Source organism: Cervus canadensis, chromosome 13 (genome assembly GCF_019320065.1).
Source record: "Cervus canadensis isolate Bull #8, Minnesota chromosome 13, ASM1932006v1, whole genome shotgun sequence".
NCBI lineage: Eukaryota > Metazoa > Chordata > Mammalia > Artiodactyla > Cervidae > Cervus > Cervus canadensis.
The window spans coordinates 448,932-475,963 of record NC_057398.1 but is presented as its reverse complement, the minus strand read 5'-3'; the positions used below and the strand labels follow the sequence as shown (position 1 = coordinate 475,963).

At 51.0% G+C, this 27,032-nt stretch overlaps 1 protein-coding gene and 1 long non-coding RNA gene across 4 annotated transcripts; one reads left to right on the top strand and one right to left on the bottom strand.

Moving 5' to 3' along the window:
* The first annotated feature begins 20 nt into the window (after positions 1–20).
* Positions 21–9,313, top strand: LOC122451955. 3 transcript variants are annotated; one of them, XR_006272553.1, is made up of 5 exons: positions 21–509; positions 2,100–2,505; positions 6,318–6,692; positions 7,279–7,326; positions 7,539–9,313. It is a non-coding gene; the product is annotated as an uncharacterized LOC122451955 (long non-coding RNA). The 3 variants fall into 3 exon arrangements; XR_006272552.1 differs by having other exon boundaries at positions 57–509; positions 1,032–2,505; XR_006272551.1 differs by having other exon boundaries at positions 28–2,505.
* TIMM17A (translocase of inner mitochondrial membrane 17A) lies at positions 9,057–24,069 on the bottom strand. Its single transcript, XM_043485144.1, has 6 exons — positions 23,871–24,069; positions 18,102–18,201; positions 17,928–17,991; positions 12,376–12,504; positions 11,594–11,704; positions 9,057–9,549 (listed from the first exon to the last, which is right to left on the bottom strand). Exons 1-6 carry the CDS (start codon positions 23,894–23,896, stop codon positions 9,464–9,466), a joined length of 516 nt encoding a protein of 171 aa, XP_043341079.1. The 5' UTR covers positions 23,897–24,069; the 3' UTR covers positions 9,057–9,463.
* Positions 24,070–27,032: the final 2,963 nt, after the last annotated feature.

Here is a 27,032-nt window from a genome sequence, read left to right as displayed (position 1 = left end):
CGGAAGGCCCCGCCCCCGCGCAGACCACGCCCTTCCCCTGACCCTACCCCACTCCCAGCTCTGCACCCTCACCGAAGGACTTTGGACAGGCCCGCTGGCGACAGTTTCATCCACCTCGGCCCGAATTCATCCCACTGGGATGGCCCCCAGTCCCTGCGCTGAGGTTGCCATGTCAGAGTCCAGCGGGCGGGCAGCACTGAGCCCGGGGGTCGGTCTGAGCTCACAAGCTCTGCAGCAAACCTTCGCCAAGAAAGGAGACTCTTTCCTTCCTCTCTGTGCAGTTGTGACACAGGAGAAATTACAGCCTCTTTTGAGCCATGGTAACTCAGTCGGGGCTCCAGCGTGTGGCCCTTCGTCCTTCCGCCAAGGGTGGGGACCAGCACGGCGGCTGTGAGGCTGGCAGCTGGTGGGCCGCGTGTCCCCCCTCCTGTGTGGGACAGCTGGCTGTGCCGGTGACCCTCCCAGGAGCCCGGCTGACTAGGAGCCGCTCATCAGCTGTGCTGGAAACTGTAAGTCGTGTCCCACTCTGCGACCCCATGGACTGCAGCTCGTCAGGCTCCTCTGTCCGTGGGATTCTTCAGGCAAGAATCCTGGAGTGTGTTGCCATGCCCTCCTTCAGGGGATCTTCCCGACCCAGAGATGGGACCCAAGTCTCTTACTTCTGCACTGGCAGGGGGGGTTCCTTCTGGTGGTGGTGGTGGTTTAGTCGCTAAGTCGTGTCTGACCCTTGTGACCACATGGACTGTAGCTCGCCAGGCTCCTCTGTTCATGGGCTTTTCCAGGCAAGAGTACTGGGGTGGGTTGTCATTGCCTCCTCAGGGGATCTTCCCCTTAGGAAATGAAATTTTAAGAGACAATGTAGGGAGTTTCCCATAAAGGAAATAGTATCCTAGTATGTGCTTCCTAGTTTTACAGTGTTAAATACATCTTATTTTATGAAATGCTTATAGTAGATATTTGAAATTCCATATAAAATCAAAGTCAGTTTTCTTCCTTTTTTTCTTTCTTCTCTTTTTTAACTTACTGGCTAGTGAAATCCAAAAACTTCAGAAAACCACTCTTCTGTGGCCCTGAGGATAGTCATTCAGTACGTCTACCTTCAACTTACTCATTTCATTATACAAGGCATTTTTGTTGAGCACCTGCATATGCCAGCCACTGTATCAACTAGGATCCTGCATGCTGCATGAGGCAGCCAAAATATTTTTTTTCCCTTAATTAAATGTATGCAAGAGGGTAAAAAAAAAAGAAGAGGGTGACTGACATTGAAGTTCCTTGGATCAAGAGGAGGAGAGTAGATTTAGGGATAAATAAGATTGTTTTCTTTTCTGGCTGCAGTGCATGGCATGTAGGGATCTTACAAAGTTTACTGACCGGGGGGTCACACCTGTGCCCTCTGCATTGGAAACTCGGTGTCTTAACTACTGGACTATCAGAGAAGTCCTGGGATTTCTTTCTTAGGTATATTTTCAAGAAAACCACCTAAAGAATATAGAATTAGTGTAACTCACAAACCCACCAATGGGAAAACTTGTGAAAGTTAAGTGTTGTTAGTTGCACAGGTGTGTTTCCTCTGCGGCCCCGTGGACTGTAGCCCATCAGGCTCCTCTGTCCATGGGATTCCCCAGGCAAGAATACCAGAGTGGGTAGCCATTTCCTTCTCCAGGGGATCTTTCTGACCCAGGGATCAAACCTGGGTCTCCTGCATTACAGGCAGATTCTTTACTGTCTGAGCCACCAGTGAAGCAAGGGGAAGAAAAGAAACAAGCTGAACAGGCTGGTAGTCACCCCAGGCTGGGGGAGGCAGAAGTTTTTGGGATGAGGCATTCATAAATACCCAGGTGTACATTACTTATCAGTGTTCTAGCTCACACACTGGGAGATGTAGCTAACAGTATAGCCTCAAAATACAGAAAGCAAAAATTAACAGAATTACAAGGGAAAATGGGCAAATCTGCCAGTAAGACATTTATGTATCTTGCCCAGTAATTAACAGATCAGACAAAAGTTACACAGACATAAAAGATCTGTACAAAAATGTCACAGTCTTGGGACTTCCCTGGTGGTCCAGTGATTAAAGAATCCACCTTCCAAAGCAGGTTTGATCCCTGTCTGGGGAACTAGGGCCCCACAGGCCACAGGACAACTAGGCCTGCACGCCGTGAACTGAGCCCGGGAGCCACAGCTGGGCAGCCTGTGTGCTGCAGCGAAGATCCCGCAACCACGGTGAAGACCTGACGTGCCACAACCAAGACGTGAGGCACAGGAGTTCAGTCAAAACTTAAGTCACCATCTCTACCTAGTCAACACACCCCTAACTTTGCACCTAACCATTAGAGAAAACACACAAAATTCACCACAGACAGGCCATGAAAAGCTCCTAACAAGTAAAAGACTCAAGGGTACACGGAACATTCCTGTAACCACAGTGCGCTCGAGTTAAAGCCGACTCTGGGACCCAGCTCTCCGCGGCTCACACGTGCATCTGCACAGCTGCACAACGAGGTAGCCTCTGTTCTGGGCTGTCTGGTGATGCTGCTTGTAGAGACAGCGCCTCCTCTGGAGCAGAGGGCGAGTCAGCTTGTCCTAACGCTTCTCAATCAGGGCGGGTTTTTCCCACTAGACGTCTGACGGCGCAGAGACACAGCTGGTGTCACAACATGGAGAGCAGGGGCTGGACGGGGCACACAGCTCGAGTCCACAGGGGCCAGGCTGGCACCCACTGGCTGATGCCCGCCAAGACAGAGACAGGGTCTCGCTTTGGAACAAAGGGAGTCACGCTGCCCGGGCAGTGCAGTCTGCGTAATGCCTCCCTCAGGGCAAGAGAAGGGGTGCTACTGCCCACTGCAAAAGCGCAGGGTCCTCTCCTCTAATGCCACCCAGGTCCACCTGTATACCCTGCGGTGTAAGACATGTTCAGGCAGGTTCTCAAGACAGAAAGATGAGGCCGGAGAGGAGCTTCAGTTCAGTTTGGTCGCTCAGTCGCTTCTGACTCTTTTCGACCCCATGGACTGCAGCACACCAACTCCCGGAGTTTATTCAAACTCATGTCCACTGAGTTGGTGATGCCATCCAGCCATCTCATCCTCTGTCATCCCCTTTTCCTCCCGCCCTTCAATCTTTCCCGCATCAGGGTCTTTTCCAATGAGTCAGTTCTTCGCATCAGGTGGCCAAAGTATTGGAATGTCAGCTTCAGCATCAGTCCTTCCAATGAATATTCGGGACTGAATTCCTTTAGGATGGACTGGTTGGCTCTCCTTGCAGTCCAAGGGACTCTCAAGAGTCTTCTCCAACACCACAGTTCAAAAGCATCAATTCTTTGGCGCTCAGCTGTATAGTCCAACTGACATCCATACATGACTACTGGAAAAACCACAGCTTTGACTAGACAGACATTTGTTGGCAAAATAATGTCTCTGCTTTTTAATATGCTGTCTAGGTTGGTCATAACTTTTCTTCCAAAGAGCAAGTGTCTTTTAATTTCATGGCTGCAGTCACTATCTGCAGTGATTCTGAAGCCCAAAAGAATAAAGTCTGTCACTGTTTCCCCATCAATTTGCCATGAAGTGATGGGACCAGAACCCATGATCTTAGTTTTCTGAATGTTGAGCTTTAAGCCAACTGTTTCACTCGCCTCTTTCACTTTCATCAAGAGGCTCTTTAGTTCTTCTTCACTTTCTGCCATAAGGGTGGTGGCATCTGCATATCTGAGGTTATTGATATTTCTCCCGGCAATCTTGATTCCAGCTTGTGCTTCATCCAGCCCAGCGTTTCTCATGATGTACTCTGAATGTAAATTAAATAAGCAGGGTGACAGTATACAGCCTTGACATACTCCTTTTCCTATTTGGAACCAGTCTGTTGTTCCATGTCCAGTTCTAACTGTTGTTTCCTGACCTGCATACAGATTTCTCAAGAGGCAGGTCAGGTGGTCTGGTATGCCCATCTCTTTAAGAATTTTCCAGAGTTTGTTGTGGTCCACACAGTCAAAGGCTTTGGCACAGTCAATAAAGAAGATGTTTTATTGGAACTCTTGCTTTTTCGATGACCCAGCGGATGTTGGCAATTTGATCTCTGGTTCCTCTGCCTTTTCTAAAACCAGCTTGAACATCTGGAAGTTCATGGTTCACATATTGCTGAAGCCTGGCTTGGAGAATTTTGAGCATTACTTTACTAGTGTGTGAGATGAATGCAATTGTGTGGTAATTTGAGCATTCTTTGGCATTGCCTTTCTTTGGGATTGGAATGAAAACTGACCTTTTCCAGTCCTGTGGCCACTGCTAGGTTTTCCAAATTTGCTGGCATGTTGAGTGCAGCACTTTCACAGCATCATCTTTTAGGATTTGAAATAGCTCAACTGGAATTCCATCACCTCCACTAGCTTTGCTTGTAGTGATGCTTCCTAAGGCCCACTTGCCTTCACATTCCATGATGTTTGGCTCTAGGTGAGTGATCACATCATTGTGGTTATCTGGGTCATGAACATCTTTTTTGTATAGTTCTTCTGTGTATTCTTGCCACCTCTTCTAAGTATCTTCTGCTTCTGTTAGGTCCATACCATTTCTGTCCTTTATTGTGCCCATCTTTGCATGAAATGTTCCCTTGTTCTTGAAGAGATCTCTAGTCTTTCCCACTCTATTGTTTTCCTCGATTTCTTTGCATTGATCACTGAGGAAGGCTCTCATCTCTCCTTGCTGTTCTTTGGAACTCTGCATTCAAATGGGAATATCTTTCCTTTTTTCCTTTGCCTTTTGCTTCTCTTCTATTGAACTTCCCTGGTGGCTCAGATGGTAAAACGTCTGCCTACAGTGCAGGAGACCCGGGTTCGATCCCTGGGTTGGGAAGATCCTCTGGAGAGGGAAATGGCAACCCACTCCAGTACTCTTGGCTGGAAAATCCCATGACGGAGGAGTGTGGTAGGCGACAGTCCATGGGGTCACAAAGACTTGGACACGGCTGAGCAACTTCACTTCATTTCACTTCTATTCTATTCATAGCTATTTGTAAGGCCTCCTCAGACAACCATTTTGCCTTTTTGCATTTCTTTTCCTTGGGGATGGTCTTGATCCCTGCCTCCTGCACAATGTCACGAACCTTTGTCCATGGTTCTTCAGATATTCTATCAGATCTAATCCCTTGAATCTATTTGTCATTTCCACTGTATAATCAGAAGGAATTTGATTTAGGTCATACCTGAATGGTAATGGTTTTCCCTACTTTCTTCAACTTAAGTCTGAATTTGGCAATAAGGAATTCATGGTCTGTGTCAAAGTCAGCTGCCGGTCTTATTTTTGCTGACTGTATAGAACTTCTCCATCTTTGGCTACAAAGAATATAATCAATCTGATTTCAGTATTGACCATCTGGTGATGTCCATGTGTAGAGTCTTCTCTTGTGTTGTTGGAAGGGGGTGTTTTGCTGTGACCAGTGCGTTCTCTTGGCAAAACTCCATTAGCCTTTGCTCTGCTTCATTCTGTACTCCAAGGCCAAATTTGTCTGTTACTTCAGCTATTTCTTGACTTCCTGCTTTTGCATTCCAGTCCCCTATAATGAAATGGACCTGTTTTTTGGGTATTAGTCCTAGGTGGTCTTGTAGGTCTTCATAAAGTATTCAACTTCAGCTTCTTCAGCATTACTGGTCGGGGCACAGACTTGGATTACTGTGATACTGAATGATTTGCCTTGGAAATGAAGAGAGATCATTCTGTCATTTTTCAGATTGCACCCAAGTACTGCATTTCAGACTCTTTTGTTGACTATGGTGGCTACTCCATTTCCTCTAAGGGATTCTTGCCCACAGTAGTAGATATAATGGTCATCTGAGTTAAATTCACCCATTCCAGTCCATTTTAGTTCGCCAATTCCTAAAATGTCTATGTTCACTCTTGCCATCTCCCGCCTGACCACTTCCAATTTGGGTCCACTTGGGTCCACACAAAGAAAAGGTGTGCTAGAAATATAATCAGTATAGACAAAAAGAATCAATCTTCTCACTTTTAATTGCTCTGACAGAGTTGGCACCTTTTTTCCTGTGAAGGGCAAATGGGGCCTTCCCTGGCTGTCCAGGGGTTAAGACTCTGAGATCCTGCATGCCCAGAGGCCAGAAAAACCAAACATTTCCTGGCTTGTGCTTCTCTGATGCCATCAGAGACTGCACTGTCTGCGTGAGCTCAGCCCCTGACCACGGGAAGGCGTGGTGCGGCTGTGCCCCGCTGGCCCTCTATGGACCTGGGATTCTCACGTCATTTCCATGCATCATGGCAGTGTTTTATTTTTTCAACGATTATAAAAACTTTAAATCCATTATTTGCTCACAGGTCACACAGAAAGAGGCGGCAGGTGAATCTGGCCCACGAGCCTTGATGGGGCCTTTTGCTCTAAGACCACCGGCGGCTAGAGGCACCATGCGCTACCACCACGCACCACAGGGGGGCGCAGTGGCCGCGCCAGCCTGAGGAGCCGGCCCATGTGCGGAAACAGATGGGCTTCAGTCCTGTACCCACGTGTTCCAGCCTGACTCAGAAATTCACTATTTCATGCCAATGTCACACACAGTGGAAGATACTAAGGAAAAATGAGAGAAGCAGATGGGATCTTTCTGATGGGCGTTTCAACCGAAACTGAGGAACTGACTCCATTATTCCAGAAAAACACCTAGAGTAAAATTCCTTCCTGTTTCCACGTTTATCTTGGTAATTAGAACAAATTTGGTGATTTTACCTTTTACTCTGGGCTCTCATACACCAAAATTAGTTTCAGAATATTTATTAAACATTTCAAATCAGTATTTTAAGATATTAGAATCCATAACCTACCTGGTTTCTACTAGTCTCTAAACTTTAAAATAATCACATTTTACAATGCTTATCAATGAATTTCATGAACTTCAACTTTATTAGAAAGCAGGGGAAGGGGAACAGGTCGGCAATGGTAAAGTGTTGTGAAGTCAACCATAGAATCTAGGCGGTGGGTATATATGTGTTCACTGTGAACCTCGACTTTACAGATTTGCTATTTTCACTGAAAAAAATGTTGGGGGAAAAGGAGGAGGGGGAAAGAGAAAAAACCCAAATCGTCAGGAAGCAGCCAGCAGGCTACATAGGCAGGGGGGTGGGGGGGCAGTCACGCATGTTTCCACCGATGGACGGTCAGAGGGACACAGTGCTTGAGGACACGCTCCCATGCCTGGGAATGATGGCACAAGGCTTCCAGTAGAAAACTGAGGAGTGAAGCTTGCTTTCCCCCTTTTCCTTCCCTCCTTGCCCCCTATCTCCGCAGTGGACACAGGAGAGACGGAACCACTGACCCCTGGGCAAGCTCCAGCAGGTGAGGGGATGGGCAGGGGGCAGCCAGGCTTTCCAAGAACAGAAGTCCTTCTAAGTCTGGGGCAGACGGGGCGTCCGAGGGAAGCAAGAGGCTGGGAAACCACTAGAAGGTTTCTGGGTTCCCACCTGCTGTCCTGCGTGTGGTGGAATAAAAAAGAACTGGTCTTCCATCTTTTTCAAGACTCTTCTCTTCCACCCCACCCCTCTTTCTAGAAAATTCATCCGTACCCAAGGATCACTTCAGAGATGCTGAGTGACCAGTAAAACGGGAAAACATGCCAGCATCACACACACATACCTCAGCGACTCTGAATTCACAAGAAAGGACTTGCTTTCCAAACTGATGCTCCATTTAAGAGGAGTTTTGGGAACCTTAAGAACATAAAGCATCTTCTCTGCCTGCCCTCAGCTTTGAACTGTTCTTGTGATGAAGCCTCCTTACATTTACGCCTGGAAGTTAAACCAGCTACAGACTGATAGACAAACCCTGGATACTCACACGTGGCTAAAAAGTACAGCATTGTCAGCCACCAGAAGAACACAAGTCAGAACCACAGTGAGACACATGTCACAGGTACCAGCCTGGCTGTAGAGGAAAATGTTGGCAAGAGTGTAGAAAACTGCAACTGGTGGAAATGTCATGGTGCAGCGACTGGGAAAATCTGGCGCTTCCTCAGAAGTTGAACACAGAATCACCACACCCACAGCAATTCCACTCCTAGGAATACACCCTGAAGAACCAAGAGCAGGGACTCAGATAGCTGTATGCCCGTGTCCACACCAGCATCATTCAAACATCCGTCAACGGATGAATGGAGAAATAAAATGCCGTCTCAGCCTACAATGCAGTATTATCACTCAACCGTCAAAAAGTATGAATGAACCTAAATGAAGAGCAACACAGAAAGACAAACACCACAGGTTCCGCTTACACGAGATCCCCAAAAGAGGCAAACTCGGAGATGCAGAGCAGACCTGTGTTACCAGAAGCTGGGGAGCGGGGTGGGATGGGAGGTGGTTACCATCCACCAGTTTCTGCTCCTGCTGCTGCAGAAGTTCTGGGATACTAAAGGTGGTTGATACACTGTATTTATTTTCCACCAAATTGTATACTTACAAATGGTTAAAAGAAACATTACTTCCTGGGTATTTTACCACACAAACAAAGCTCAAACCAGCAGGAGTAAATTAAATGCTTGCTACATGTGTAGCACTGAGCTCATCACACCCAGGCGGCCTTCACACCAGGCAGGCAAAGGGGAGAGAGCCACAGCCTGCCTTCGAGGACACTCGGTGTTTCCACCACCAGTAAAGCGGCCGATTCTGAAAAGCCAATCTGTTTTCTAGTCCCAACCAGACCCCAAAGGACACCCCTTACAAAGATCAGGTTCAAGGACTTGCAACACATTAAAAACAACCTGGATTTTATACACTTTCCAGCACGCAATAAACACCAGACTTCTCCAGTGCTACTACTTGCTCCGTGAGCCTCTGACACAGAGCTGGGTTTACTGGAAGGAAGCTTTGCTGATTATTAAGAGTCGAGACCCAGCAGCCTTGACGGTGAGGAGTTCGCGTCTTGCCGCTGACACCCGCGAGCCAGGACGCACTGTGCCTACAGGGGGAGGCCGGGCGGCGTTTGCAGTGCACCGACCCGGGCCACCGCATCGCGTGGTCTTCAGGGGACTCTGCATTGTCTGAATTTGAGGATGAAAAGCAGAACTCTACAACTCATCCTAAAAGAGAGAGCAATCTCCAGGCATTTTTTATTATTTGACTAACAGAACAAAGCCAGGCTGAAAAGCCCCCGAGGAAAGTCACGCTTCCTGGCTGCTTGCCGTGTGGTCCTCCATCTTCTAAGCACTCACTGTATTTCCTTCTAACGATTTTAGACATTTATTTTGATCACAAATGCAATCCAAGTGTGAATAAATAAATGTATTATCTTTTAAGATTCCCACCCCACCCCACCCCCCGCCCCAACCATGTTCCTTTAAATACAAAAAGGTGCTGAAAGTCTCTTCACAGCCTCTTTGGCCACAGTTGTCCCACCCGCGGTTTTAAAACCAGACTGAACCTGATCTTCTGACATCTTTCCTTAGACTGAGCTCACTCTGTAGAAGTCCGGGAGAGAAGTCCTACTGGTATTGTCGATACTCCCCGAAGGGCGAGGCTGGTAACTGGGCTGAAGGCAACTGGGAGGGGTCTTCACCAAACGGAGGACCTGCAGTTCAGAGAGAATTTAAACCCCACCTAAATGCTACGTAGTTTAAAGGAACAAGTCTCTGTAGAGAGCAAATCAATCAACTCAAAAAGAAATCCTGCCACATTCAGGCTGTAATCTGTTTGTGAAGCTGCTCGATTCCCATGAGACCGCCTCTGCGCGGGGTGGGGGCGGGCGCCGCGGGGCGGTCGGCATAGGCAGCGCCCCCTGCCCACTACCCCTGGATGGACGGCTCTAAATGCTCTGCAGTCAGATGGACTAATGACAGCAAGGAGCAGCACGCCAGTTTTAAAGCGTCTGCTGAGCAAGCTGCCATGTCAAGACCGCACCAGTCTCTCACACGTCCTGACATATTTTTCAGTAGCTATTTAAAATTATTTTCACAAAGTTTAAGTACTTCAGTCATGTTTCAAGAGAACTCAGTAATACAATCTATACAATGACGCATGTAAGAAGCAGGTTCTGCAATGGGAAGACAGGCCTGCCCCTAGCTTACACAGATGCTAAGTACAGGAGCTGGTGCTTTCGAGGGATGGGACGGCCTGTGACCCAAGGTAAAACATGGCTCTTTAAAAGAAAGCATGTAATGGTAATGATCACTCCTTCCCTCAGGGAAACTGAGGCAGACTAAAGAAGGATGGGAGGAAGAGGAAGCGGGAAAGAGGGCTCTTTCCAGAGCTCCATTCACTCCAGTGATTGCCTTTCTTCACTCTAAAATATCTGTTCCTCCAGAAAGCTGGAGGAGACACTGGGTGAAAAGATAAACCAAAAACAACCCTTGTTACCATTTGGATACAGTTTTATTTTTTAAGAACTTTTTCATGTAAGTTAATTGGAAACACACAATTAACTTTTCAAACACTTCCACCCCCCACAAAGCTTTTTGGAAACATCTCAATCTAAGATAAAAAAGCATCTCCTTCAGCTCTTCCTTCTGAGGACAGAAGCCTAAAGCCAGGGAAACAAGGCTAGATCCCACAAGATGGTGTGACTGACCTCTCCTTATGTCAATTTCTGAATTCCTGACAATATGCAACTTTTCTTTCGTTTTATGTGAAATCTTTCACACTAAAGCATTAAACTGAAAAGCAAAAGCAAAATCACAACAGAGTATTAAGAAGTGATGGCTGAAAACAGAAGGGAGGCGTGAGGGCCAGGGTCCACCTAGGTCACCCACTGGCATGCTGAGCAGGCCTCTGGGAGCCCTGCCCCAGAAGACCCTGCATCAGGGAAACCGAACCGAACTGGAAGCTGTGACCAGCTCCAAGCTCTGTGCCAAATAGTTTCTGAGCTCCAAAAATAACTTTCAACCCCCACCCCCACCCCCCAATGATCCTGTGTCTTTCTGCTGCCTTATGACGTCAAGGAATATTCCTGTTTAGACAACTCAAGTTTTCTAATTTACAAGAACCCGCACATGTTGACTGCGGAGCAGACACTGCCTGGCCACGTCATGGATGCTGGCGGCCCAGCTGACTGCCCGGCACGTTCCCTGGCACTGGACGGGAGGGGCAGGCAGCAACATGACATACCGCCAACTTCAAACAGCTCTCCCTGCCGGCTCTAGAGCGAGCCCCCAACAGGGGCCACTGTCCCCCGAGAGGCACCACCGCCAGGTCTCACCCCACTCGCCTGTGCATGTGCCAGACCCACGTGCCCACTGCCCCCGGCGGCCAGCGTACACGCGCACACACCGCACAGGGCACAGACTGAGCACGTGACGCTCCCGCATCTGCAAGGCCTCCCTTCACACAGCTCTGAAATGGTCAGCAATCTCTTACAAGAAGCGAGTGAGTGCTGACAAGGCCTGAGAACTGTGAGCAAAGATCCGGGCAGGCCATCTCGGCAAGCATTCTGTTCCTGTGAACAAACACAGTCCACTGCACCCACACCGACCTTTTCGACCAGAACCGCCCCTGTGACCACAATCCTCACCAAGCTCGGTACATTCACCCATAGTGCATGGAGCTCAAACGACCACATTTTAGCAGACAGAACATGTTTCATTCCAAATGCCTGCGTTGTGTGCTAACAGACGACTCACCATTGGGAAACTGGGCAGAGGCAAAGCGTGTCAATAAGATACCAGCCCCTTCGATGAGAGCCAGGAGAACGCCACCCATGGCAGCCGACCCGACCATGGCCACTGGTCCATCTGAGGACGTTGGTTAGAGAGAGAAGCAGAGATGTAGGTTAACATCAGGTTCGCTGAAGGAGAGACCTGTCCAAGGGCACCTGCTGCCCCCACTCCCAAACCCTCTTTCTCTCTGACCAACACCGGGGTCAACCACCTGGGGCCCACAGGTCAAATCCAGCTCACGGCCTGTTTATTTAAATAAAGCTTTATTGGAACAACATGCATGTGCACTCGCGCACGGTCTGCAGAGGCTCTCCGGCTGTGACGGCAGAGTTGAGTGCTTGTGACAGAGGCGTCACGACCCACGAAGCCCACACCCTCACCACCTGGTGACCTCAGCTCACCCCCAGGCCCAGAGGAGTCCTGGGCCGCTCTAACCCCAGGGACCCAGAAGGTTCTGCCCTCTACACTCCGAACAGTGCTGTGCGGCAGGCCCGTGACTCACTGCAGGCTGAGGAGGGCGAGGCCGGTCACAGCCGTTGGTGGAGAACTAGACCGCGAGCTGCTCTGACCACGCGGTTACTGGTCGGAGCCCCAGGCGCTCGCACGCTCAACGTTCCAAGTAACAGATCCTTCCCCTTTCCCCAGCTCACACTCGCACCCACACCAAACCGACTGACACAAGGCTCGGCTCAGCCGCTACAGGCGTGCTGAGGGTCAGACGGCCGACACGCACACGCGCGCCTTACTTCTTGCCGCCAGGACGGCTCCGGTTAAGGCACCGCTCGTGATGGAGTTCCAGGGGTCTTCCCTCCCTCGGACCTGAGCCATAGTGCAGTCGATCATGGAAAACAGGCCTCCCCAAACTGCGAAGCTACCTGTTTTATTAAAGAAACAAAACATATTTCATTGTTCTCACATTTTACACGTTATAGTCAAAAACAAGCTTAAATGACAACACTCACTGTATTCTTAGAACTCGTGCACTCTGAGCACTGAACAAGTCAGAATGCTTATCTTTTTAATAAAGCTTGGGCTGTACGCGTCAGTGAGCGATCAGCCACGGCCCGGAGCCTCGGCGGACTGGGCTCCGCACGCTCAGCGCCGCTCCGGCAGAGCGTGTGCGCCTGTTCCGTTCCTTAACGCAGCTTCCCCTTTCGTCTCCCCCAGTCAGAGCCACTCAGCACCGGCTCTGTGGAATCAGCGACGAGAACACAGGAGACGCCCAGGTCCTCTGCGGAGTCACGGGCGCGAGTCAAGACACACTCGGAGCTAAGGGTGATCTGAGCGGTGAGAGCTGTGGAGCCGTGGGGAATGGAGGTTACCCGCCCCTCCCTCCCACCCTTTACTCCTCAAGCACGAAGCTAAAAGCAACCCTCAGATCACTTCACACTTAAACTCTTCCTAGATGGTGACTAGTTTGTAAAAATGACAAGCACCTACACATCCAAGTGTAGAAGTGCACAAAGAATCTAGAAAGCTGACACCAAGATTCCAACTGTCAGCATCTCCAGATGACAGATGGTAACAGGCGATTCAACTTCCTTGTGCTTTTATTTTCCGAATCTTCTAAAATGAACACACAGCTTGCACGCCATAGAAAGCGTTCTTGTATTTACTACAATTTAAAAAGTAAGAAAAACGACCTGAGGAGCCCCCATGCCGGGATCCTGCACCCCCTGAAACTTCCGGACGCAGGGTGGGCTGACTAGGGTCAGCTGAACCACAGCCTGCTCACTGCGGGCCCTGCACCAGACGCCCCAGAGGACAGGACTGAGTCACCCCTTCCGGCTCAGGGGAGCCCTGCGCTGCGAGAGATGATGCCCAGGGGTGTCAGTCACCTGGGCACACTCAGACAAGGCCCACCCGCTCTACTCCTTCACAAGGTCTGACCCTCCCACTCCAAGGATGCCTGCCGGGGTGAGCCAGGTGCTGACGAGAGTGGAGACTGGTCCATACAGACGGGGGCCCGAGAGGGCAGCCTCAGCCAGAGCAGGTGAGCAGCGTCCACGGGAGGGACAGTCCCAGGCACGGGGGTCCGTGTGCCCGTGTGGAAGGGTGTCGGGCAGGGAGGAAGGTATACAACGGGAGAAAGAAGGAGGAATCTGTGGGCATGGACTGGAATCAGGGCTATCCCTGTGAACCCCTGAATCCTAATACACACAGGTACACAGAAAACAGATCGAGACTGTGTGCATACGTATGTGGTCAGAGGGTCCACGTGTATATAGTAAATACACAGGACACTGCTAGGAAGGCCTGGGAGCAACCACAGCCCACAGCAACGATACTAGGGCCCAGACTGTGCTCCCAAGTACCGTTCTCAATGGGAAGGAACGGCTGACTACACTCGGGATGAGTCCAGGTGCATGGACGGGCAGGAAGAGCAGGGACGTGTCAAAGCATCTCGGTTCCGCTCTGGAAATAGAAGACCTTTCAGGACACAGCTATGGCTTTCCCACGCTGCCCTTCCCAGGAGCTCGACTGGAAGAGCTCAGTTTACACTCCCTGAATCAAACTCGTAAGTGTCATCCCCGTACTTGTATTTATTTTAAATAATGTTTTTTAATTAATTCATTTTGGTTGCACAGGGTCTTCTTTGCTGGGTGAGGGCTCTCTCTGGTTGTGGCGGCAGGGCTCCTCTCTGGTTCCAGTGGGGGGGCTCCTCTCTAGTTGTGGGGGGCTCCTCTCTAGTTGTGGGGGGGCTCCTCTCTAGTTTTGGTGGTGGGGTCATCTCTCTAGCTGCCATGTGCGGGGTGGGGGGGCTCCTCTCTAGCTGTGGGGGCGTCTCCTCTGTAGTTGTGGGGGGGCTCCTCTCTAGCTGTGGGGGCGTCTCCTCTCTAGCTGTGGGGGCGTCTCCTCTCTAGTTGTGGGGCGTCTCCTCTCTAGCTGTGGGGGCGTCTCCTCTCTAGTTGTGGGGGGGCTCCTCTCTAGTTGTGCGGGCGTCTCCTCTCTAGTTGTGCGGGCGTCTCCTCTCTAGCTGTGTGGGCGTCTCCTCTCTAGCTGTGGGGGCGTCTCCTCTCTAGCTGTGGGGGCGTCTCCTCTCTAGCCTTGGGGGCGTCTCCTCTCTAGCCTTGGGGGCGTCTCCTCTCTAGTTGTGTGGGCGTCTCCTCTCTAGCTGTGGGGGCGTCTCCTCTCTAGCTGTGGGGGCGTCTCCTCTCTAGCTGTGGGGGCGTCTCCTCTCTAGTTGTGGGGCGTCTCCTCTCTAGCTGTGGGGGCGTCTCCTCTCTAGCTGTGGGGGTGTCTCCTCTCTAGCTGTGGGGGCGTCTCCTCTCTAGTTGTGGGGCGTCTCCTCTCTAGCTGTGGGGGCGTCTCCTCTCTAGCTGCCGTGTGCAGGCGTCTCCTCTCTAGCTGTGGGGGCGTCTCCTCTCTAGTTGTGGGGCGTCTCCTCTCTAGTTGTGGGGCGTCTCCTCTCTAGCTGTGGGGGCGTCTCCTCTCTAGCTGTGGGGGTGTCTCCTCTCTAGCTGTGGGGCGTCTCCTCTCTAGCTGTGGGGGCGTCTCCTCTCTAGCTGTGGGGGCGTCTCCTCTCGTAAAGCTGCCACGTGTGCAGGCGTCTCTCCTCTAGCTGTGGGGGGCGTCTCCTTCTATTGTGTGGGCGTCTCGCTCTCTAGTTGTGGGGCGTCTCCCTCTTAGCTTGGGGGCGTTCCTCTCTAGTTGTGGGCGGTCTGACCTCTCTATGCTGTGGGGGCGTCTCCTCCTAGCTGCGTGTGCAGGCGTCTCCTCTCTATGCTGTGGGACGTCCTCCTTCTAGCTGTGGGGCGTCTCCTCTCTAGTTGTGGGCGCGTCTTCCTTCTAGCTGTGGGGAGGTCTCCCCTCTAGCTGGATGGGCGCGTCTCCTCTCTAAGCTGTGTGGGCGCTCCTCTCTACTGTGGGGGCGTCTCCTTCTAGCTAGGTGCTGGTGCGTCTCCTCTCCTTACTGGCTGTGGGGGCCGTCTTCCTCTCTAGTTGTGGGGCGTCTCCTCTCTACTGTGGGGCGCGTCTTCCTTCTAGCTGTGCGGGCGTCTTCCTCTCTAGTTGTGGGGCGTCTCCTCTCTAGCTGTGGGGGCGTCTCCTCTCTAGCTGTGGGGCGTCTCCTCTCTAGTTGTGGGGCGTCTCCTCTCTAGCTGTGGGGGCGTCTCCTCTCTAGCTGTGGGGGCGTCTCCTCTCTAGCTGTGTGGGCGTCTCCTCTCTAGCTGTGTGGGCGTCTCCTCTCTAGCTGTGTGGGCGTCTCCTCTCTAGCTGTGTGGGCGTCTCCTCTCTAGCTGTGGGGGCGTCTCCTCTCTAGCTGTGGGGGCGTCTCCTCTCTAGCTGTGGGGGCGTCTCCTCTCTAGCTGTGGGGGGTCCTCTCTCTAGCTGTGGGGGCGTTCCTCTCTAGCTGTGGGGCGTCTCCTCTCTAGCCTGTGGGGGCGTCTCTCTGCTAGCTGTGGGGCGTTCTCTCCTCCGTTGTGGGGCGTCTCCTCTCGTCGTTGGGGGGGCTCCTCTCTAGCGTGGGGTAAGGCGTCTCCTCTCTAGCTGTGGGGTGCGTCTTCCTCTCTAGCTGTGGGGGGCGTCCTCTCTAGCTGTGGGGGCGTCTCCTCTCTAGTTGTGGGGCGTCTCCTCTCTAGCTGTGGGGGCGTCTCCTCTCTAGTTGTGGGGGGGCTCCTCTCTAGTTGTGCGGGCGTCTCCTCTCTAGTTGTGCGGGCGTCTCCTCTCTAGCTGTGTGGGCGTCTCCTCTCTAGCTGTGGGGGCGTCTCCTCTCTAGCTGTGGGGGCGTCTCCTCTCTAGCCTTGGGGGCGTCTCCTCTCTAGCCTTGGGGGCGTCTCCTCTCTAGTTGTGTGGGCGTCTCCTCTCTAGCTGTGGGGGCGTCTCCTCTCTAGCTGTGGGGGCGTCTCCTCTCTAGCTGTGGGGGCGTCTCCTCTCTAGTTGTGGGGCGTCTCCTCTCTAGCTGTGGGGGCGTCTCCTCTCTAGCTGTGGGGGCGTCTCCTCTCTAGCTGCCGTGTGCAGGCGTCTCCTCTCTAGCCGCCGTGTGCGGGGGTCTCCCTGTGTGGCTTCTCCTGATGCAGTCTGGGCTCGAGGTACATACATGGGCTCCGGCAGCCGTGGCGACGGCTCAGCTGCTCCACGCACCCCTGACCAGGGGTCGAGCCCACGTCCCTTGCGCTGCAAGGCAGACCCCTAACCCTGGACCACCAGGGAGTCCCAAACATTGCACATTGTTAACTGCCGCCTGCACTAAACTCAGATCCTCAGTTTTTACGTCTGTTTTCGGCCCCACCTCATGCTCAGCTGTCACGTCTCCTTAGGCTGAGCCTGGCTGTGACCGTCACCTGTTCTTCTATTCACTGAAAACGCGTGATAGAAGCAGCCTCTCAAGGTGCCTGCTAACACCTGCAGGACTTCTGCGTTTATCGAAGGTCAGGGTGGCGTGTGTGCTTCTTTACTACTCATCACTCCTGAACAACGCGGTAACCACTAGGTCAGAGGAAAATGAGGCCGTTTACTCTCCAAGGCGTCCAACTATTACAGTGGCAAGAACAGAAAACAGATACACCATCACTTCAACCTTGGAGCCTCCATTTCCTCCGTTGGAAAACAGAGATAATATTACTTACCTTCTGTGTTGCTATGAGGACTAAATAAAATAATAAAACACTTGGAGTGCTCAGCACATGACAAGCACTCAATAAACAACATAGGCCAGCTACTACCTTCTAAAGAGAAAAAATGCTATAAAGACAGAGAGAGACCATCTCTTCTGACGTACAGGCTAAGGGGAGGCTCGGTGCGGGCTCTGCTTCTGTGCGGCACGTGGCCCCTTCAGCCTAACGGTCTCTGTAAGTGAATACCAGCGTCCAGCTTTCCTGCCCCCTCTTCTCCCAGCTTCCGAGTAACCAAGCCTAAAGAACATGATGAACATCATCCCCTCCACTCCTGCACGGACGTCCAGCAAGCTCTCATGAACCCCAACCCTTCTGCTCCTACCCGCGTCAGCTTCACGTCACCCTGGACACTCACTCCAGACTCACAAACCTAAGCTGTGGACACACTGTTTTCCTTCTGGATAAGAGGGGAAATAAAACAAAGGCAACCAGAAACAGACCACCACCCAGCTTCTGAAGGACAGATTTTCAACTGGGTGCAACGATGTAAGTTAAAGTTAACCATAAACCAAGAACCCTCAGAAGGGGACAAGCAGTTATTTAGACCTAACTAAAATTACTAACTCATAAAATCTAAAAAAGAAAAGGGGGAAAAAATAAACAAAAAACAGAGCTTCATCTTAAAAAACAAAAAAAAAAACAGGGAAAAAATCGTTTGGAGCTCAAACAGCAACACTGCTTACCTCCCAGCTGCGGGGCCCTGGTTTTAACAGCCGCCAAACTCCCCCTTAGTCTGTGGTTTACTCCCTGTAAGGAAACAAAAGGAGAGTAACAGGTTTCCAACCCACTGACAGGCCCAAGTGATACTAGCAAACAGCGATCACGTGATGGTAGCATGAGCCTGGCCACCCACTTACCACTGGAGAATTGCGGAAGCCTTTGATTGCCTGGAAGATCCCACCACCTATGGTTCCCATCGTAAAGGCCCCACCGCAGTCGTCCACAATGCGCCAGGGGCTGAGAACAGGAAAGAGAGAAGACACAAGATGAGCGTACTTCTCATCTATAAGCCACAGAGCCCCTTGCTGACAAGGGACACACTAGATGCCAATGCAGGGCCCACAGCAACCAGAACCAGGCCCACAGAACACAGAGAAGGATCCCGAACAGATGGAGCTGTTCCGCCCGTCCTCTAAGCCGAGGGAGTGAACTGGCTTCAGCTCCCTACTGTTCACAGCGCTCGCTCACTCACTCAACTGCTGGTGCATCTACGCTAAGTCGGCACACTGCAAAGCAAATTAACAAGCACTAGGAAATTAAACTATAACCAAATGGTGATCCAACTGCCTCGCGATCAAGCTAAGCTCTCCAGATGGAGCAAAATTTAAAGCTGAGACCCAAAGAATAAGGCTTCAACAGGTGCAGAGGAAGACACACTATTTAATATTTAAATTTTAAAACTTCTTTTTGGGTTTACTGAGTCCAAGTTAGCACTTGGAACTTTAGTTTGTATCAGATGCACTTAACACATTGGTAACCTCTAACATCTAATCATTAGAGGTTACATTTGTAAACCTGGTCTCCAAATGCAGCTACCTAACTCATGCAGTACAGTGACATCTGATTAATTCGATCAGTGGAATGGAACTAATATTCCAGGAATCTGGCTTACTAAAAATTTAGTTTGTGCAAAGGAGGCAAGAATATACAATGGAAAAAAGACAACCTCTTTAACACGTGGTGCTGGGAAAACTGGTTAACCACTTGTAAAAGAATGAAACTAGAACACTTTCTAACACCATACACAAAAATAAACTCAACATGGATTAAAGATCTAAATGTAAGACCAGAAACTATAAAACTCCTAGAGGAGAACACAGGCAAAACACTCTCCGACATAAATCACAGCAAGATCCTCTATGACCCACCTCCCAGAATACTGGAAATGAAAGCAAAAAAAATAAACAAATGGGACCTAATTAAACTTAAAAGCTTTTGCACAACAAAGGAAACTATAAGCAAGGTGAAAAGACAGCTTTCAGAATGGGAGAAAATAATAGCAAATGAAGAAACAGACAAAGGATTAATCTCAAAAATATACAAGCAACTCGTGCAGCTCAATTCCAGAAAAATAAATGACCCAATCAAAAAATGGGTCAAAGATCTAAACAGACATCTCTCCAAAGAAGACATACAGATGGCTAACAAACACATGAAAAGATGCTCAACATCACTCATTATCAGAAAAATGCAAATCAAAACCTCAATGAGGTACCATTACACGCCAGTCAGAATGGCTGCTATCCAAAAGTCTACAAGCAATAAATGCTGGAGAGGGTGTGGAGAAAAGGGAACCCTCTTACACTGTTGGTGGGAATGCAAACTAGAACAGCCACTATGGAGAACAGTGTGGAGATTCCTTTAAAAACTGGAAATACAACTGCCATATGACCCAGCAATTCTACTCCTGGGCATACACACCAAGGAAACCAGATCTGAAAGAGACACGTGTACCCCAATGTTCATCGCAGCACTTGTTTATAATAGCCAGGACATGGAAGCAACCTAGATGCCCATCAGCAGACGAATGGATAAGGAAGCTGTGGTACATATACACAATGGAATATTACTCAGCCATTAAAAAGAATTCATTTGAATCAGTTCTAATGAGATGGATGAAACTGGAGCCCATTATACAGAGTGAAGTAAGCCAGAAAGATAAACACCAATACAGTATACTAACGTATATACATGGAATTTAGAAAGATGGTAACGATAACCCTATATGCAATACAGAAAAAGAGACACAGATGTACAGAACAGACTTTTGGACTCTATGGAAGAAGGCGAGGGTGGGATGATCTGAGAGAATAGCATTGAAACAAGTATACTATCAAGGGTGAAACAGATCACCAGCCCAGGTTGGATGCATGAGACAAGTGCTCAGGGCTGGTGCACTGGAATGACCCAGAGGGATGGGATGGAGAGGGAGGTGGGAGGGGGGATCGGGATGGGGAACACATGTAAATCCATGGCTAATTCATGTCAATGTATGGCAAAAAACACTACAATATTGTAAAGTAATTAGCCTCCAACTAATAAAAATAAATGAAAAAAAAAAAAAAGATAAAAATTTAATCTGTGAATGGGAATTCCCTGGCGGTCAGTGGTTAGGACTCAGTGCTTTTACTGTGGTGGCCCTGGGCTCCATCCCTGGTTGGGGAGCTAAGGTTCTGCAAGGCATGGCCAAAACGAAACAAGCCTGTGAGCAGGGACTTCCCTAGCAGTCCAGTGGGTGAGATGACCAGCTCCCAGTGCAGGGGGCCTGGGTTCTATCCCTGGTCAGGGAACGAGATCCCACGTGCCACAACAGAGACCTGGAGACAGCCAAATAAATAAATGTTTAAAAAAAAAAAAAAACAAGTCTGTGAATAATCCGGTTCATGAATGTCTTTTCTAACCTCCAGGGTCAAGTGGGCAATCCACCTGGTCAAGTAAACATGTGATTTCAGTGCATCACTGCTGCTGAGGAATCTGAATAATGAGTCATTTCTGACTTTGCCAGATAGAAACACAAAATCCTGAAGCTGAAACACCTTGTCCTTTCCAAGCCTAATACAAATCAGAGGCTGGTACAGAATGACCATCTCATGCAACAGATATCCAACTGTCAGCCTGATGCTACAGGTCTGGCTACCCAGGCCTCCTTCAATGAGCCTGAAAGCAAAATCAACAAATGCAGACTCTGGGCAGATTCCACCCACAGCCTACTCAATCAGAGTCTAAAGTCAGCACAACCCATGGGCAACCTGACTTCACTCTAAAAGATTAAGAAGCAGTGCTCTGAGACTAAAAAGGGTTAGGAAATTTTCCTCAAAATGGTAGAAATATTAATAGAGGTGCATTCCCTGGTGGTCCAGTGGTGAGACTTGGTGCTCTCACTGCTGAGGCCGAGTTTGATCCCTGGTTGGGGAAGTAAGTTCCCACAAGCCACTTGGTGCAGCCAAGGGGAAAAAAAAAAAAAAAGACAAAGAAGAGTCACTAACTTTAAAAGGTTAATGATCCTATAATCAGAATGGAAATGAGCATTTAAAAAATCAGTAAAAAACAGCAGGATTCAGATCAGAGAGCAGCCACAGTATTCCACGAGATGATGTCTAAAACAAATGCAAGATGGAAACAGCTTCTGAACCACATCTGTGGAAATCAGTGTTCCCTCAGGGACGTGCCAGATACACAAAAGCAAAGTTGGACCCAGACTCTAAATATAAATGCCAGGAAAACACAGGGCAACTGAGAACCAATAATGAATCACAAGATCAAAAGTTAACATTTTTAAAATATCCAATATGGTGGGTTTCCTGGTGGCTCAGTGGTAAAGAATCCTCCTGCCAATGCAGGAGACACAGGTTCAAGCTCTGAGTCGGGAAGATCCTCTGAAGATCTACTGGCAACCCACTCCAGTATTCTTGCCTGGAGAATTTCATGGACAGAGGAGTCTGGCGGGCTAAAGTCCATGGGGATGGGGACGCAAGGAGTCAGACAAGACTGAGTGACTGAACAATAAATGGTTTAGGTGGCTTATAATGCAAATAACCTGACTTTCAAGGAAGTCAGCCTATTTTCTTATGAAGTGTTAGTTGCTCAGTAGTGTCTGACTTTTACAATGCCATGGACTGTAACCCACCAGGCTTCTCTGTCCATGGGATTTTCCAGGCAAGAATACTGGAGTGGGTTGCCATTTCCTACTCCAGGGGATCGTCCCAATCCAGGGACTGAACCCAGGTCTCCTATACTGCAGGCAGATTCTTTACCATCTGAGTTACCAGGGAGGCCCTTACAGAGTGCCTAATCTTTTAACTTTGCAAAAGAATATTCCTGTCGCCTCGCCATTTTACAGATGAACAGAGGCTCAGCGATTAAGCACTTTGAACAAGATCATACAGGTATTGATAGAACCAATTTAAGTACAAAAAATCTAGTACTCCAAAGCCTCCAAGTTCTTTCTACCACAGACCAAGGGCTTCCGAGAACACGTGATCAAAGAGTAAGATGATGAAGTACCTATGACATACTCAGGATGGAACTAAAGAGCCTCCTGATGAAGGTGAGAAAGTGAAATGGTGGCTTAAAACTCCGTGTTCAAAAAACTAACAAGATCAAGGCATCGGGTCCCATCAAATAGATGGGGAAAAAGTAGAAACAGTAACAGACTTTCTTTTCTTGGGCTCCAATATCACTGCGGATGATGACTGGAGACATGAAATTAAAAGACACTTGCTCCCTGGAAGGAAAGCTATGACAAACCTAGACATTGTATTAAAAAGCAGAGACATCACTTTGCCAACAAAGGTCCGTATGGTCAAAGCAATGGTTTTCCCAGTATTCATGTACAGATGTGAGAGTTGACCATAAAGAAGGCTGAGTGCTGAAGAATTGATGCTTTCAAACTGTGGTGCTGGAGAAGACTCTTGAGAGTCCCGTGGACTGCAAGATCATCAAACCCATAAATCCTAAAAGAAATCAACCCTGAGTATCCATTGGAAGGACTGAAGTTGAAGCTTCAATACTTTGGCCACCTGATGCGAAGAGCTGACTCATTGGAAAAGACTGAGGGCAGGAGGAAGAGGGGGCAACAGAGGATGAGTTGGTTGGATGGCATCGCTGATTCAATAGACCTGAGTTTGAGCAAACTCCAGGAGATAGTGAAGGACAGGGAAGCCTGCTGTGCAGCAGTCCATGGGGTCGCAAAGGGTCAAACACAACTTAGGGACTGAACAAACTGAATAGAGAATGAAAATTTAATATTCCATAAAAATCTTTAACCCAACAAAGTCAAATATTTCCCCCTCCTAACACCCTGTGTCACATCACACTGAGGAGCAAGTGACGACAGCAGTGCACAGGGCGAGGAGCCCTGCACGCCTGAGCACCACCGGGAAGGGGGACCACCACCTTGGATAAGAAAGACTGAAGGAGTGGGAGGCGCTGAAACAGACGCTCTGTATCTCATTTCAGAGAGGAAAACAGCACAAATCAGCAGCATGGCAGGCGGGCAATGTCAAAGTGTGAAGCCCTGGGCCCTTTCACACAGCTGGAGAACACCCTGGTTCCTGCTCTTACACAAGAACTCAAATAACAAGATTTGATTTGTCATTCATGACCCCAGAAGCCTTAAACCGTGTGAGTGCCTGACTCCTCCACGCTTTCATTCCTGGGACAGACTTCGCTAGGTGCCGAACGAACGGACCGCTGTCGGCGACTTGGAGAGCACACTCCACTCTCCCCGTTTTCCCGGGTGCGCCGCCCCGTCCCCACCGCCCGGGTCCCCCTCCCCACCGCCCGGACCGCAGCCGCCGCGCCACGCGGACCTTCCCAGGACACCGCCGCCTCCCCTCGCAGGGCGAGCCCCGCGGACGCAAGGACGAGCCCAGGATCGCCAGCGGGCAGCGGGGATGCTCCCCACATGCCGCGGGGCAGGGGTCGCGGCGGCACAGCCGAGCCGGGGCGCCCTCGAGTCGCCGCAAGGTCAACGGGAGCAGCCCCGGTGGCCCCAGCCGGCTGCTAACGCCCGGGTGCCCACGGCCCCTGGCGCTGCCGTGCCCGCGGCTGAGAGCGGCCTCGACCCGGGGGCCCGGGGATCCGGGGCCGGCGGCGGCAGCGGGGCAGGCGGCAGGCAGGCTCACCAGGGCTCGCGCGCGTACTCCTCCATCTTGACTCCGCGGCTCCGCGATACCGGGCGAACGGAGCCGGGCCTGCCCGGTGGCGGAAGTGATCCCAGGAGGAGGGCGTTAGACTCTGCGAGGATTGGCTCGCCGCCTCCTGCTGCAGCCAATCGGAGCCGGGGACTGAGCGGCGGGGCGGAAGGCGGGGCTCCAGGTGGGGGAGGGGGCGGGACTCCGACGCAGAGGGAGGGGCTGAGGGGGCGGGGCTCCGGGCCGAAGGCAGGGCTCCGGCGCAGAGGGCGGGGCGTGTGGACAGCGGGGCGGGGCGTAGGGTGCCGGGGGCGGGGCAGGGCGCCAGGTGCGGAGAGGTACCCATCACTGAAGTCACCCGACCCGGGTCGCTCCGCTAGGGTTCCCCGAACTCCCGGACGCGTTTCTTTGTTCTAGTACCTGGCTGTCAAGTGTGAATTAATGCTGCCTACATCGTCTGGGTGGGTGAGGGCCCCACCGACTCCCCGGAGCTCCGTGAGGGCAGGCAGTGCCAAGGTACTTTCAGTCTCAGCGCCGAGAAGTAGTGGATGTCCCTTAAATATTTGTGATAATCTGGGCCGCTGTAACCCGTGGGGGCTCTCGACGTGGGGGTTTCTACACACCGCGGCATGAGAAGGTCACCCCTTGGAAACAGTTGCTATAAGCAGGTCTCTTGACAAGGTTGGAGACAGGACTGCCTCTGGAGCAGGCGTCTTCACTCTCCAGGACACTGAAGGGACAGCTCTCTCTCTCCCCTCACTGGAGCAGATTGTCTGCCCTCCAGGGTAATAGCGATGTATTCAAGTTGTGTCTACTTTATTCAAGTAGCTGGGGGACTTCCCTCCAGAATGTCTTTCCTGTAGACAGCTCTCAGGCTGACATCATCTTGGGTGGAGGATGCAAGGGACGAGCCTTCTCCACACTCACACCTGTGGAGGGATGCACGTTTTCAGAACCCACATCCCCTTAGAGGGTCCTGCTCCCCAGTGGGTTGGGCTCCACTGAGCCAGAGGCTTGGGGGCCTCAAGAGCTCCACCCAGCAGGAGGTCGCTGCCCCCAGCCCCACCTGGCCTGATGGCTGTGGATGAGTGAGGCTGGCACCACCTCTGGCTCTGGGTCTGGGGCTCTAGTCTATGACTGGGGCCTGATGGGGGTTTTGGCTGGGCCAGGGTTGGAGAGGGGAGGCGGGCTCTTTTCTGCCCTCTCTCCCCTCCCCCACCCTCTTTTCTGTGTGTCTGTGCTCTGTCTTGGAGCTCTCCTCTGCCCAGTTCCACTCCTCCCAGGAGTGTGGGCCAGGCCAGTGGCTGACTTCAGAGACAGTCTGCTTCTCCAGAGGAACTTCCCGCCTCCCCGAAGAGGAGAAAGCTGGGATGGCCGTAAACTGAGTCCGCACAGACCAAGTGCTCACAGTGTCCGCCACCCTGCCGCTTGCTTTGTGTGCGTCATCGTATTTGATATCTGAAATAACTCCATAATGCTTGCAGTAAGTATTCTTCTTTCTCCAGGTACTTCTAGGATCCTTGTTTTCCATTTCCTGAAGCTCATAAAGGGTAAATAACTCACTCAAGGGCACACATCTCAGATTTGAGTCTATGTCATTCGACTCGAGCCCATGGCCTTATCTGCCACACTATACTGCCACCCTATAGTCCTGAAAATGTGACTTTCCTGGGGTCACTCAGTCCAGCTGAGAGCCACTCTAGGCATGAGTTAATTGCTTCTAGCTCCCTGTCCGCCACATGCACCACACCTTTTGGGCAGAGCTTGGGGTCCCGGGCCTTTCCTCCCTCTGGCACAATAGTGCTGGGTTTTCTCTGGGTGCTAGGCCGTCCCATAACCCCCTCACTCTTTGGTCAGGAGGCCGTGAGTCCTGCCCTGCAAGAGTGGAAGCTCTGCTTTGTATTTTGAGTTTAGAACCTGGAGGAAGAGATGACTGCTGAAACCAGGTGGCCTGGGCCCAGATGACCCTGCCTCAGAAGGAAGTGTGCTTCGGGGCTGGACAGAGCTGCTTTCACCTGCCCCGTCAAGAAGCTGGCTGGGATGGCACCAGAGCTGGGGTCACAGAAGACGGCGCCTCTTCTGGGTGGGAGAGAGGCCCAGACAGATAGTTGGGGAGTGGGAGCGAGAGACATTTCTGACCACACAGCCCCCGGAGCCCCCCCAGCCAGCCCAGGGCCTCGGTGTGCCCACTGGGGGCTGCCTGACTCCCCACAAGAGCAGTGCGTCTCCCTGGAGCTCTGGGCACTTGCTTCCCTGCTCCTGTTTTATTAGTACTTTCCCTTATAGCACATGTAGGGGTTTTTTACCTCAATGGATTTTACATTTGAAAGCGAATGACCGCACCGTAATTATTCTTGTATCTCTCTATAGGGCCTGGTCGGTGGGGGGGGGGGAGGTGGAGAGGGATATAAACATACCAGCCTTGAATGAATGAATAAGTGAATGATGAGAACCAGGTGAAACGATGAGTGTGTACACACATGCGTGCACGTGCATGTATGCACGCATTCGTGCATGCGTGTTGAGGGTAGTTTTCGCTGAAGGTCGGAAAGACAAGGATGAGAGAGGAGGTGGGATACGGAGAACAGAACCCAGACCGGGGAGTAAATGTGCGTGATCATGACACCTGCAGCCGGTGACTGCGTGCTCACCACCCATCAGCTGCATTAGCCACGGACCTCACATCTGACGCTCACAGCCACCCTCTGAGGCTGGCACAGGGCTGTCCTTATTCGACAGATGATGGAGCTGGATCTTAGAGGAGGAGGTGGCTGGCCAGAACCCGGTGTCGGGTGAGCAGCAGGCCCAGGACCTAGGGGACCAGGTCAGCCACCCCGGGAGCCTGAGTGTGAACCGTGAAACCAGCCTCTCTGCTATGTTCCTGCCGCCCCTGCACTTCTCTTCTGAGACATTCTGTGAGCTCTCTGTTTTTTTAATAAGTTATTTGAAGGTATTTGTCTGCTAACTGTCTTCACTGCTAGACTGGAGGCTCCAGGAAGGCAGGGACACGCTGATTTTCTGTCTTTAGTCACATCCCTTGCTGTGAGACCCCGGTCCTGTCACGTGGTCAGCCCTCATCAGCATGTGTTCTGAAAAGAAGCAGCCCCAGGGCCCCCAAACCCCTGCTCCCCACCCCTCTTGACCGTGCACTCC